The sequence below is a fragment of the Colias philodice genome, chromosome 30 (genome assembly GCF_061535455.1).
Source record: "Colias philodice isolate Cphi_HAF_F1 chromosome 30, ilColPhil1 Martin Lab GWU primary, whole genome shotgun sequence".
Taxonomy (NCBI): Eukaryota; Metazoa; Arthropoda; class Insecta; order Lepidoptera; family Pieridae; genus Colias; species Colias philodice.
In genome coordinates, this window is record NC_143115.1 from 5,200,403 (window position 1) to 5,215,846 (window position 15,444).

The following is a 15,444-nucleotide window of genomic DNA, read 5'->3' on the forward strand; positions in this document are numbered from 1 at the left end:
TCTCGAATACCTTACTTAATGTTGGTAAAATAGAGATAGGTCTATAATTGTTACAGTCTTCTTGATCGCCCTTCTTAAATAAAGGTATAACTTTACTAAGCTTTAGTAGATTAGGAAATGTACCATAGTCACAACACTTATTAAATATGGAAGCTAAATTTTTCGCAATATTTTCTATTATATTATTAACTAAATTTACGGACATTCCCCAAAGATCACAAGTATTTTTAAGATTAAGCGTCTTAAAGGCAGCAACAATATCATTAGCAGTTACGTGTCGTAATTCAAATAATGTACTGCACTCCGCAACATGGTCCCTCAAAAAGGTCTCTGCAAGTGCTGAAGACGAATTTAAACTATTAGTAATAGTAGCAGGGACACTACTGAAGAATTCTTCAAAAGCAAGCGCAACATCAGCACTTTTGTCAATAACCCTGTCATTATTTACAAGTTTTATGGTATTACTTGATTTGCTTTTACCCATTTCACCATTAATAATTGACCAAACTGTTTTAACTTTATTATCAGAGTCGCGTATTTTTTCTTTGATATACAAACGCTTTGCAGTGAAACAAACTTTTTTAAAAATTTTTGAGTAATTTCTAACATAACTAAGAAAAGATGGGTCTTTATTATATTGCTTCATACCATATAATTCATAAAGAATGTTCCTGCACCTATGTATACTAGCTGTCGCCCATTTACTAAATGGTAAATCCTTGGTAATATTTAAAGATTTAACTTTAAATATTTTTTCAAATTCTTTATGTACTAAATTAAAAAGATTTTTAAACATTTCACAAGGACTATTAGGATAGGATTGAACATTTAGTACGGGCAGGTTTTTATTAATATTATTCCTAAATTTATTAATGCCTTTTTTAGTTATAGGCCTAACATTAATCCTTTTAAATGTAGGTATGCAATCCCATTCAAAAACTACTTTCTGGCCACAGTGATCCGAAGTCAATGTATTGAGAATATTTTTCTCTAAACAGATGCAGTCACAGTATATATTATCAATACAAGTTGCAGAAGTAGGTGTAATTCGTGTGGGTTCGTTAAAAAGTTTATATAGATTAAATGACTGAAACAAATTAACAATTCGTGTAGCCGTTTGTGTTTGTAAAAGTAAATCAATATTAAAATCACCACATACTATAACTTTTTTTTTACTCCTGCTTAGACGATTCAAATTACGTAACTTAATTTTTTTGATTCAAAGAAAATAACGATAGTTTTTAACCGACTTTACAAAAAGAAGGTTCTTCATTTTTCATGAAGAAGTTCATTCAAACGCGATTTCAAATCCGTTAAAATTTAGAGTATAGCTGCGTTTTCAATCTTTAATTTCTAAACTAATAGTCTGATTTATATTATTTATTTACTAAATTAACACAGATTAGGACAAACTTAGTATGAATATAAAACAGGTTTGTAGCTAATATACAGTTTTTAAATTAAATTTCATAGAATTGTGTAGGTATTTGAAAATTTTTGACAAAATAATATTTTCCTAATCCTAAAACAATTAATAACTGATATTATAAATCGAAGGTATGCGGACATGTGTAAAAAGTGTGTGAAAAAGTTTTGAAAGTATACAAAAAACAAAGGAAAATTTTTGACATACAAACGTACACTTGTATCAATATTTATAGATATAACTGTGTGTTTGTAATCATTGGCAGTTGTAACCGGTTATGATTAACCGACTTCGCAAAAGGGTGTTTTGTTTTTAATTTTTATGAAAATGTCGAGAGAAATGTTTCAGTAATATTTAAAAAAATGCATTATCCATTATTGCGGTTACACACATGTGTAATATTTTTGATTGTTTGAATGAGCTCATCTCAGGAACTGTTTTGAATTGAAAAAAATATTTTTGTGTCGGATAGTCCATTTATCGAGGAAGGTTATAGGCTACATAATATCACGCTAAGACCAATAGGAGCGGAGCATCAACGAAAAATGTCGCAAAAATAACAAAAAATATGCCTTATAAAAACATCTGTAACAATTGTTAAAGTAGATCCATACAATAATTAGTACAAAATAACTAAGCACGTAAAGATAGGGTTTTTCCATATAAACGGTTTGTTATCTAAAACATGGTGTTTATCTATTTAACTATGAGATAATAAGTCTCATTATGGTTTTTTGTTTTATATGTAAGTCGATAAATATTATTTTTAAACAACACGTGATCTTGTTATTTTAACACACTACTTATATGAATATTATAATTCAATAAATTTTAACAAAATAAGCGTTAATAAATAATTTAGCGTTACTCATTTACTTTGCATATAAAATAGGATAATAATAATAAAATTAATCCAAAATGAAATTTATTAACTTTTTATTGAAGTGAAAACTTCTTTAGCGGCGTTGGGTATAAAATCTTAAACTCGCGTCAGGACACGTGGCCTGATCGAAATAGCGTAAGACGGTTGTTTTTTTTTGTAGCCCTTATATTCCATGCGTAAGACGGATACCATTCCAAAATATCAAACATGCTGAACGTTGATAATTAAGTTTTCACTTCTGCCGGCACTCCCGGAGTGCAACCCGTCTTTTTTTAATTCTTACGACGAACTAGTACAATGAACTACTACTATAATGAACACATTTTTCATATTTTTACGGATTTTTTATTCCCTCTCAAAGCTACTCATAAAAAATACATTTTTTTCCTATTTAAGTATCAATAAAATGCTTACTTGCCCATATCTTCTATACTTAACAGTCAAATGGTACAAAAAAAAAATATATTTCCTAATTTTTTTAACACATTTTTTCCATTTTTTTTTCAATTTTTTCACAAAAAACTTACCTGACTATAATCCCCCATACTTCTATGTAACCAAACCGTTAAATGATTGGTTTTATTCGTGGAATCACCAAACGGGCCTGTGAGCGTTACCGATACTCGGAATGTTGAATTTGTTGTATCTAGGTGGTATTCTGTAAGGAAATAAATGAATGAACATGCTTTATTGCTTGTCAAATACATAAAACAAAGACTTAACAGAATCAGCGAAGGGCGTCCTTATCGCTAGGTAGTGATCTCTACCAGGCGATCAGAGGAAATATAACAATACATTGTGGGTGAGTAATAAGGCAATAGTTGTAATACATCTATACTAAATATTATAAAGCTGAAGAGTTTGTTTGTTTCTCAGGAAGTACTGGTCCGATTTGAAAAATTATTTCGGTGTTAGATAGCCCATTTATCAAGGAAGGCTATAGCACAGTATTACAATATCTATAATATTGTAATAATAAAATGCTTTCTAAATATCTATAATATTGTAATACTGTGGCTATAGGCTATACATCATCACGCTAAGGCCAACAGGAGCGGAGCCACGCGGGTGAAACCGCGAAGCGCAGCTAGTTATTACCGCCTGATTTCATTCCCATACCGTGCTTTCATTCATAAACAGACAGACAGACATACACATTTATAATATAAATCTTACCTTTAATTTCCCCACTATTTACAGCAGTATGTAGCACTACATCAACTTTCTCTCTATTAAGTAGTAGCGCTACTGTGAGCAGCGCCCAGCATGCTACTAGACCTGATAACTTCAGTATACGTAATGTTTTTAGGCACTAGAAGAAAGAGTAAAATAATTATTATTTTTTGTAACTGGAGAAAAATGTATTGGACAATAAAAATTATCAAAATCTGTTCACCTAGTCAAAAGTTATAAGGTAAAAAAAATACAGCTTTTTTGAAGTTTTTTGGAAGTCGGTTGAAAAATCAGTAGATAGATTGAAAGATTATGAAAGAATAACAACATACTAAGTTAAGTGACTCACTAAGAGATCTCTTTAAGAATACTGGTATCCTTACTGTACCATCACAGTATATATTTAATAATATTTTGCATGTACACAAAAACGCCGACTTACACACAAGAGTAGGAGATAGACACTGTTATGGCACAAGGAACAGAAATAGAATTGAAATGCCATTTTTCCGATTAGCTAAAGTTAAAAATTCATTTATGGGTCAAGGTATACGCTTTTACAATAGAATTCCTCATAATATTAAAGAGTTTAGTAGTTCTAAATTTAAAACTTATATAAAAAATGTACTAGTTCAGAGAGCGTACTACAGTATTCAGGAATATATGGACGATAAAAACCCATGGAGGGTTGTCGCGAAAAAACCACAGGACAGTTCTTTGGCATGTTATTATAATATATATTATGATGTTACATATGTATTTTGTAAAATTGTAAAACTGACATGATTTAAAAGAGCAACTATGGAGTTTCTTGCCGGTTCTTCTCCGTAGATACTGCTTTCCGAATCGGTGGTAAATTTTAAAATATGTAATGACGTTTCAAAAGTGCTTCTATAAGAAGTCTAATTGAATGAATAAATGTTTGAGTTTGAGTTTGAGTTTAAGTAGTAGTAGCATGTAGTAGTAGTAGTAGCAATTTATTTACTTGTGACCTTTTCTATCGGATCGGAAAAGATGCTTTTATATTATAATTAACATACAATATGTATTCCTAAATTGCTAGTCCTACAAAATTAGGACTAGGTGTACAAATTAAAAACATTTACCTGTTTCTTTTTAGCTGATTTTTGTGCCTTCTCATCTTTTGTATTATTTTTATCCAATGCCCTGAAAAATTCATATTAATAAATGCATAAATAATATGTTTAAATATTTTAGGAGAATTTTCACACATGGCAGTATCTGGTCATACTAAGCTTTCGCTTGGAAACCAGATGGCTGATAAACACGCACATAGGTATATAATTTTAAATAAATACCTACTTATATAGATAATTAACACCCAGACACAGAGCAAACATCTATGTTCATCACACAAATATTTGCCCTTGGTGGGAATCGATCCCAAAGATATGAAAATATATACTAATAATATTTATTTATTTATTTAAGTATTTATTTATTTATGATAAGGTACCTTACAACTAGTGATACAATTTTTGAGATGAATAAATACTAAGCTACGCCAATTAAAAGGTAAACCAATAGGTAGTAAAAATAATATACGTATGTGAACAAAGACTAGTATAAGAATTTTACAAATGATAAGAGAAAATATTTTAATTTCATGTAGGTAAAGTAAGCATTGATCAAGCCCAATAAGTATTTATAAAATTTGTTATGTCAATTCCCATAGTAGTATCATACACGTAATATACATATTCTTTTTTTCTTTGTTAAGTATAAAAATTAGACATACCTTCCGTGTTTGTTGTCCTCTTTGTGATCATGGTGGAATATTTCAGACGTCTTTCTTGTGAAGATGTTGTGATTTTCTTCGGTAACAATTTCTGGTGATTCCAATTTGCCTGGAAATGAAAATTTATCAACTAATTACTAATGCGGTTTTTTGTAATAGATATAGAGTGATTCAAGAGGAAGGTTTTAGTATATAATTTATTAGGTTTTAGACAAAGCGGGCGAAGCCGCGGGCGGTAAGCTAGTAACACTAAAAGGGGGTTAACTGTGATGTCTTAAAGCAGTATTAATTCCAGTCTGGAAAAATGACTGAACTATATTTATACTAATGACTGTAGATAAACGTATCTACAGCTTACGTCAATCTCATACATTCGGAGTCTATTCTATTGAACGCTACGCTAACAGAAAGCCACTTGACTAGGGGGGCAGGAACTACTAATATGAATAGTAGATTTTGACTCACCATGCCTCTGTTCGTATAGCTGCTTGAACGGTGCAAGTGCTGGATCGTATTTGATGGAATCCGGTAGATCTAGCCACACTTCCAGGCTGCCTGGAGTTAGGTCACTGCACGATACCATAGAATAAATACTAGGTGTATCACATTTCTTCTTTTTTAGTATGTTTAGGAACGACATTTTGTTACATGTTCACTTTAGGAGTAATTGTGTTTCACTTTAGGATTAATTGTGTTTCACTTTAGGATTAATCGTGTTTCACTTTAGGATTGATTCTGTTTCACTTTATAACACTTTACACTGTTAGAGATTTTACGAATTCACTGAAAAAGTTTTGGTTATCAAGTTATAATAAAGTCAAAGTTATGTTGCGTCTTTTAAAGTTTTAACAAAAATTGTTATTTTAATCCGTTAAAAAGTTGAGCAGAAATATTACCTTGAACGGGGAGGTATTACACCCTACAGAATCGACTGTATTTCTTGGGTTAACATTGGACGAGAAACTACAGTGGGGAGCCCATGTCAACACCGCTGCAGGTAAGCTCAGTTCAGCAGCATATGCAGTCCGAAAGGTAAGGCATCTCACCGATGAAGATACAGCTAGATTGGTTTATTTCAGCCACTTTCATAGTATTATGTCCTATGGAATTCTACTATGGGGCAGGGCAGCAGATATAGAAACTATATTTATCTTACAGAAAAGAGCCATTCGCTCTATATATAATTTACGTGCTCGGGACTCACTAAGAGATCTCTTTAAGAATACTGGTATCCTTACTGTACCATCACAGTATATATTTAATAATATTTTGCATGTACACAAAAATGCCGACGTACACACAAGAGTAGGAGATAGACACTGTTATGGCACAAGGAACAGAAATAGAATTGAAATGCCATTTTTCCGATTAGCTAAAGTTAAAAATTCATTTATGGGTCAAGGTATACGCTTTTACAATAGAATTCCTCATAATATTAAAGAGTTTGGTAGTGCTAAATTTAAAACTTATGTAAAAAATATATTAGTTCAGAGAGCCTATTATAGCATTAAGGAATATATGGAAGATGAAAATCCATGGAGGGTTGTCGCGTAAGAACCACAGGACAGTTCTTTGGCATATTATGATATATTATGTAGTTAGATTTAAGTTACAGATTATGTAATATTGACAATATGATTTTAAAAGAGCAACTATGGAGTTTCTTGCCGGTTCTTCTCCATAGATACTGCTTTCCGAATCGGTGGTAAATGTTAAAAATACTTATGTAATGACGATTCGAAAGTGCTACTGAAAGTAGTCTAATTGAATAAATAAATGTTTGAGTTTGAGTTTGAGTTGAGTTTGAAATTGAAATTAAGTAAGTAAATTTTTCTGTTCGAATATGATTTTGTGTTTGTGTTTTTAAACATAACATGTCAAAGGTACATCTTTTTAATAACAAACGATCCATATACGTTGTCACTTAAGGCCATAAGCCCTTTTCTGACCCTATATAAAGCCTTTTTGAACCTTTAAATTGATTTATTTTATGTTTACCCATACATCTTTATCCGTTAAATATTTGTAATGATCATAGTAATAACATATAGCTGAAGGGTTTGTACGCGCAAATATCAGGAAATACTGTTTCGTATTGATATTATTTTTTTGCGTTGGATAGGCCATTTATCGAGAATAGCTATGATATTTTGATGTTATATTTAACTTGACGATACGACTAAAAGTAATTTTTTGAAAAATATTTATTTTGAGAGCAGACGATCTTTCTTTTCAAAAAACTTTTCTGAGGTATATTTCATTTCATTATAGTCTATTTTTTATTTATTTTTGTCTAAGATTTTTGTCTTATGTACTTTTTAAATCATGAAACAATGCAATAGATATATTAGTGGTAAAGTTATATTTGACAATATTGATATGTGTCGAGTTTTAAATTCCTTTTCGAGCTCCAAATAAACAAACAAAAAATAACAGGTAGCTTATTATCAACAATCCTACACACATTCTCAAGCTATGCACGGACGGATGTAAACATATTGTAATAGTAAACAGAACGTGACACAATCAACAATGACCAGCCTTCTTGGAACTGATAAGCGTGCTGCAGTGCAATATAAAGAAAAGGCAGTTTAGATAATGTCCAGTTTTTTTAATGTCCTTATTATCTGCTTTCAATTGTTTTTAGATACAGTTTTTTGGGTAATGTAATGTATTTTTTGTTATAGAGACAAAAATATGTTACGTAAGTAACCGACTTCAAAAACGAAGGGTCATTGTTTAATCGCATTTTTTTAAATGTTAAGTTTATCCTACTATCCTACTAATACATATTATAAATGCGAAAGTTTGTGAGGATGTGTGTGTGTTTGTTACTCTTCCACGCAAATACCTACTACTGAACCGATAACAATGAAATTAAGCACACATATAGAGGGTAACTTGGATTAACACATCATTTTTTATTGGTTTGTGTTCTATACAATAAAGAATCACCTTGCAAATTGCATCATCGCTTCAGTAGTTGCAACGTAAAAGAGTGACATACATACAAATTACAAACTAGGGATGTAACGATACCGATACCGATACCGATATATCGGCCGATATATCGGCAAGCCGATATATCGGTATCGCCGATAATAAATCAACCGATACCGATATTTTTTTTATTAAATACTTTCTTTTCTTTTATGTTTTTGCATTGTATTCATTCATATTGTTTTATTTCTGTTTCTGTAATAGTGTTAAGGAAGAGCGGAACCTCCTGACACAAGCATTTTATTTGCTTGCTAGGAGTGTTCCAATCACAAATTTGTATTTTGTTGTAAATAATTTTGAATTTTTTTAATTTTTAACGTGATAACGTTTTTAAAATCGTTTTAGTCGGGTGACATGTTCATAAACTTGTGTCACATCAAAACCTCACGAGCGCGATCGCAGGTATAACGAGAGAGAGACGGACCGATCTCCCGTTTCATCTCGAGCGCTGCCACTGCATTATGTTATCACGTAAACATCTCGATCGTAAACCTACTTTACAAACAACCAATTTTTTTTGATATCAAATAATTCAAAAACCCGCGCCCAATGAACGATGCGGGAGGCCGCCCGCGCGTGCGCACTTTGTTTTCTGAAAAAGCTCTACCAATAGTAAACTTTTATTAGGTACTGATTGTATGACGTGTATTACTTAAAGTTTAACTGACTTCGTAAAATAATAATACTAAAATAATTAATGGTTTTGTTGTTTTTTGATTTGGCATTTTTATTTAAAAGAATACGATTAACAGTTGTCTCTGTTAAATGTTGGTAACTTTTTATGCATAATTCACTATTTATTTTTCTACCAAGCCATCGATATCGGTATCGGTATCGGTATCGCCGATACATTACTACAAATATCGGTATCGGTATCGTATCGGCAAAATCATGTATCGTTACATCCCTATTACAAACTATCGCCAAGTAGCGAATAGAAAATTATATTTTGAAATCATGTAGGTACCTACGAACGCTGATTTTGTAACGTTTTATGTGTGTGTATGTAAGAAAATAAGACATAATAAATTGAGAAGCCATATTTGATAATATGTTCAATGCCTCAATGGCATTAAGAATCTTTAAAAGTTGTATGAATTGAAAGAAAGTATTTTTATAGGTACTAGCCTTGTCACCCGGCTGCGCTCAGATTGATAAAAAATAAATTAATTTTTGAGATGCGTGTAACAGTATTGTAACTTTTTAATTATTTTTAGAATTAGTCAGCTAATTTCTGAGTTCAAAAGAATGAAAAATGTTTGACATAAGTTTAAATTCAGATCCTGTGATTGGCACGGACGAACAGAAAAACAAACACACAAAAAATATAAATAAAATTTATAGTAGGTATTCAATCAATATTTTACATGTGAAAACACAGCTATGTTGAAATCATAACTCTATATGTAAATATTATTTAAATGTTGTCCTACGTCCTACTTACTATGAATATGAAAGTTTATTGTCTGAATGTATGTATGTTTGTCTATCACGCAAAAATAGATCGGATCGGTATGAAATTTGGTACAGAGATAGATTATAGTCTGTATTAGAACTCTCTGTAATAAGTATATAGTCTATGATTAGAACATAGGCTACTTTCGACGGATATACCAGGAGTAAAGCCGGAAACTTGGTCTAGTATAGATTCCATTATCAAAAATTGCGAAAAAAACTACTAGAAAGTCGCTAAAAACATGAACAAATAACTCTAAAACTCATACAAACGAAACAAAATAACTTTCTTAAAGAAACCACAGGTCATTCACCCCGTAAACTAGTTTGATCCGGTTCGAACCGGTGCGAGTGGAAACTTTAGCGGCCATCTTGATTTGTTTTGGCGAATCGGCGATGGTCTAGAAAGATCCAGAAATTGAACAGTACATAATATTATGTAGAATGAAATACTTAGTTTTTGACATCGAATAGATAAAAAAGCATAAGTACTTAATTATACATAACCTTTTCAGAAGTTGGTTAAAAAAATAGTTGGTCAAAATAACGATACAAGTTTTTTCTGACTTTTCCAATAAGTTGGGGGAAAGCAAAATACATACATAGAAAAAATGTAACTATTGTAATTTATGTAGAGACTAGTATATTATTATTAGTCTGTGGTAGAGACTGGAGAACCCCATTTTGGAAAGTCCCAAAAGTAACAGGTAGGATTTTATTATACAATTTATAATGTTACTAGCTTTTCGCCCGCGTCTTCGCCCGCGTTTTCAAAGCAAAACCCGCATAGTTCCCGTTCCCGTGGGATTTCCGGAATAAAACCTATCCTATGTGTTAATCCAAGTTACCCTCTAAATGTGTGCTAAATTTCATTATAATCGGTTCAGTAGTTTATGCGTGAAAACCATACATACATACATACATACAAACCTTTCCTCTTTATAATATTAGTATAGATAGATATTCATAATGTTTTATAATAATAACTGAAGGACAACTCACAGTAAATTGATAAACAGGAAATATTCGTTTAAAACGGTAAATAAAACCGTTTTTATTAGTGCAGCTAAATATAGAAATACTAGATCGGGCCCTGGCTTGTTTGTTTGTCATACAAATACATGGGACTTCAATAAATGGGCTATCGATCACTGAAAGAATTTGTCACTATCGGACCAGCAGTTTCTGAGATTATCGCGTTCCAACAAACAAACAAGGAAAGTTTTTGTGATAGTTTTTTAACAATTGTTCATTTTTGTGAAATCCAAATTGTTGATCTCATGATCACTTATTTTTATTTAAGTTACAAATATATTATGTGAATCACGCTGTTTTGATATTTAAATGTAATTGTGTCAACAAAAATTATAAATACCTACTGTCTGTTAATCCATATTCCATACTAATATTATAAATGCGAAAGTAACTCTGTCTGTCTGTCTGTTACTCAATCACGCCAACTACTGAACCAATTTGCATGAAATTTGGTATAGAGATATTTTGATACCCGAGAAAGGAGTAAGGACATAGGATAGGTTTTATCCCGGAAATCCTACGGGAACGGGTTTTTCTTTGAAAACGCGGGCGAAGCCGCGGCCGGAAAGCTAGTAACAAATAAAAATGAGGAAACAAATTCTATTTTAGTTTAAGTTGATTATCATATAGCCCAATTTATTATCAATTCCCATGATATGAGTGCTTTCACCCCATAATGTACTCATATTTTATAGATAAACTATGTTTTTATCCGACTACGCGAAAAAAGGAGTTACCGATATAATTAAAAAATCTATATTGCGAATAAAATTGGAATAATAACGTTTTATTTATTAGACTAGCCATATAGCTACACATAGTGAGTGATTTGACCGGGGATAAAATATTTATTTATTTACAAAAATCTAAACCGCCTTCAAATGATCAGATAAAATTTAAATGGGACCAACTGGAAGGCATAAGCTTTCAAATAAAAAAAAGAATCATCAAATTCGGTTCACTCAGTCGAAAGGGGCCGTTCAAGTATTACGTAAGCAGATTTCTTACCATTTTTTACCCCCCCGCCCCCCTTGTCATCAAAAGTAAGCAAAGCTCTTACCCCCTCCCCCTATGCTTACGTAAACATTTTTAGTAATAAATATTTTTTTATATTGTTATTTTTAAAACAGGAAAATTCATGAAAATATAATCAGAAAATATAAAGAACATAACTAACATAAAGAATATTTTTGGAACACATTAACAGTCGTCAGTCCATGAAACCTGAATCCATGATTCTAAGTTATCGACGACATTGGATTGCTGCTCAGTGTTGTGAGTCTGCTCACTTTCATCTGATTTTGGAATGTCTACGTCACTCTCATTGAGCCATTCAACATCTTGGTGCTCTAAATTTTGAATAATGCACATCAGTTCATTAGCACGACGAGCAACGACTCTTACAGGTCTAACTTTTCCCTCTGTGGGCGTGTTTACTTTTTTTTTACTCACCTTGGAAAAAAAATGAAGCAGATTGGATTTATTTTTAGTCGCCGCTTGCAATTCTTCTTCAATTCTCTTACAATAATATCTAGTTCCTTATCTGACTTTGCTTGTAATTTATAATTTCGCCAAACTTCTCTAACTAACTTTTGTACATTTTGCACTTTCGTCCCAGTATGAGATTTTTTTAAACTTTCGAACAGTTTTTGGTATAACTTAGATTTGTCTATATTATATGACATTCTAATAAGATATTTAAATTTAAATAATTAAAACGTTAAACTTTGGCTAATTGCATCAACATAAACACAAATGATAACTTTCAATGCTTACAATACGTTTAGAATCCAAACAAAACAATACTGATAGATGCGCACTTGCAGCCGGCCGGCACGAGAGTGAATAATTATTAGACAAGTGAATAGAGCACGGTAATTTCCCTAATGCGCGGTAATTCCCCTAATCAGTTCTCAAAGCGAGTGCCTACGCATATATGTAATATTTGCGGGAATCCCCGAAAAAACTTAAATAGCTAACGATGACGTAATCATCATCTAGACCCCCCCACCCCCCTTGTCATCCAAAATAAGCAAAACAGAGACCCCCCTACCCCCCCTTGGTGCTTACGTAATACTTGAACGGCCCCAAAGTTATAAGCTGAGAATTGAGAAACTCCTCCTTTTTTCGAAGTCGGTTAAAAAAACTTATTTTAGAAGAAGTCGGGATGAAAACCTAGTCTTATAAAAATCTTAAATGCAATAGATAATTTCATTATCTAGAGTGCCCGTAAGTATCTGATAAAATTGTTATTTTTCTGGAAAAAACCGGTTTGCGTCAATAGATATTATCGATTCAATTTATCGGTTATCTATATAGTAACAACTAACAACCCTCGACCTTGATACCGGTTTATTGCAGATTGTGATCTATCTTTGTGCCAAAATTCATCCGTATATGTTTAGCCGTTTTGGTGTAGTGACTATTTAGTAATATGTGGTATATCTTATTAACATTCTGCATAATATCATGCATGCATTCATATCAACGACTGACCGGTTGGCTTGGTTGGTAGTGGCCCTGCCTTCCAAGCCAGAGGTCGTGGGTTCGATTCCCACCCGGGGCAAATATTTGTGTGATGAATGTGGTGATGAACATAGGTGTTTGCTCTGTGTCTGGGTGTTAATTATCTATATAAGTATTTATTTAAAATTATATGTGTATGTTTATCAGCCATCTGGTTTCCATAACACAAGCGAAAGCTTAGTATGGGATCAGATCGTGCCGTGTGTGAAAATTGTCCTGAAATATTTATTTATTTATTTATTATAAATATTAGATACATAAGAGGAAATTATTGTATTGTCACTGATCTTTAATAAGTGTAGGTACAAAGTTTGAATTAAATCATCGAGTCTAAAGTAATGTATGTATGTATGTCTGTATGTTTGTAGTCGGTTACATACAAACATACAGGTGAAGCGAATATAAGCGTGTTCAAAATCTTTCCTCTAGTAAACTATAATTACAGTTTACATTATTTTTCCATATAAGTGAAACAAAGGTCTTATTCATAGAATGACATAACGAGTTGTTGTCAATGAATAACTTCTTTATAGTAACTAGTAGTTTTCCGCGACTTTCTGTATTTTAATCGTAGTAATTATTCTGATTCCATGATTGATACGAATTAACTCAATAATTATTAAATTGATTATAAATTCTTTTACATTTAGAAAGGTACTAACTGAAATAAAAAATTGGAAAAAAGGCATATAATAATTTGTAGATATTTATAACAATAATACAATTATATTATTAGGTATATCTGTTTGTTTATTCACGATAACATACGAAATAATTAGTTCGGTTTTAATAAGGCTCTCCATATAGGTACATCTTTTTTTTAAATTCAGTATATTTTACTGGGAAATTTTAGTTAAATATATTTTAACACTGTCTAGTTTTTGCCCGCAGCTTCGCGTAGTCAAAGAAAAAGCCGCATAGTTTCCATTCCCGTGGGATTTCTGGGATAAAACCTATCCTATGTGTTTATCCAAGTTACCCTCTATATGTGTGCCAAATTTCGTGAAAATCGATTTAGCAGTGTTTGCGGGAAGAAGTACCAAACAAACAAACATACAAACTTTCGCTTTTATTAGGTATATTATATAAAAATATGTAGTATTTCTAACTTCCGTATTTAATAAATAAACTAGATTGTAAAGTTCCTACAATAATATTGTCAGAGTATTTGATTCGGTTGACTTGTTGTAATGTGAGATTATAGTAGTTAAAATAATAATATTTTCTTGTAATTTATGTAAAAATTATGCAATTAAAATTAAATAAGTGAAATCTAGGCTAATATTATGAAGCTGAAGAGTTTGTTAGCTTGTACGCGCTAATCTCAGGAACCGTGGGTCCGATTTGAAAAACTTTCACTGTTAGATAGTCCATTTATTGAGAAAGACTATCTATACTAATAATATAAAGCTAAAGAGTTTGTTTGTTTGTTTGAACGCGCTAATCTCAGGAACTAACCAAATTATTTCACTGTTAGATAGCCTGTAGTCCATTTATCGAGGTGACTATAAAGGACTAGCCGTGCCACGCGGTTTCACCCGCATTGCTCCGCTCCTGTTGGTCTTAACGTGATGATATATAGCTTATAGCCTTCCTCGATAAATGGGCTATCTAACACCGAAAGAATTTTTCAAATCGGACTAGTAGTTGCTGAGATTAGCACGTTCAAACTTCAAACAAACAAACTCATCAGCTATGTCATGGGTAGTTTTTAATATAATTCTCTTACTCGTAATAAAACCTAGGCTAGGATTTTTTAACTATGATCTATCAGCCAGTGAAAATCTCATCAAAATCTAAAAGAAGATATTTTTGTAAATCAGTTCATATTTCATACATTTATAAACATACATACATTTTAACATGTACAAGTAAAAAATAGAGCAGAAAATCTATAAATAAGTACCTATGTTTGTTCGCACATTACTCCGAAACAGCTGTGTATAATTATGTTAATTTTTAATTACGCACATTCCATTGTAACAAGGAAAATTATTTAAAACTATTGTACTAGTAAATGCTAGTAAATGTAGGTAATTATATCTAATGAATCATACAGTTCAATGGTTTTGTTTTTCCATAAGTCCAAGGTTCGATTTCCATTGATAGTAATGAGTACTTTGGAGATAATTACGACTTATTGGTATAATATACATTATTTAGTATTTTTTTTTGTGTTTTACCGAT

General features: G+C 31.7%; 1 protein-coding gene across 3 annotated transcripts in view; it reads right to left on the reverse strand.

The window, feature by feature from the left end:
• Window positions 1-15,444, reverse strand: part of LOC149475543 (P protein-like) — a 47,487-nt gene that overhangs the window by 20,228 nt on the left and 11,815 nt on the right. Inside the window, exons 3-7 of one of the 3 annotated variants that reach the window (XM_089713357.1) lie at window positions 5,707-5,810; window positions 5,242-5,350; window positions 4,589-4,649; window positions 3,486-3,621; window positions 2,837-2,967 (exon numbers count right to left, since the gene is read on the reverse strand). In XM_089713357.1, coding sequence (XP_089569483.1) covers window positions 2,837-2,967; window positions 3,486-3,621; window positions 4,589-4,649; window positions 5,242-5,350; window positions 5,707-5,810 — 541 coding nt within the window. Of the gene's footprint in view, window positions 1-2,836; window positions 2,968-3,485; window positions 3,622-4,588; window positions 4,650-5,241; window positions 5,351-5,706; window positions 6,002-15,444 lie in introns of all 3 variants that reach the window. The other 2 variants (XM_089713359.1, XM_089713358.1) reach the window with 2 other exon arrangements.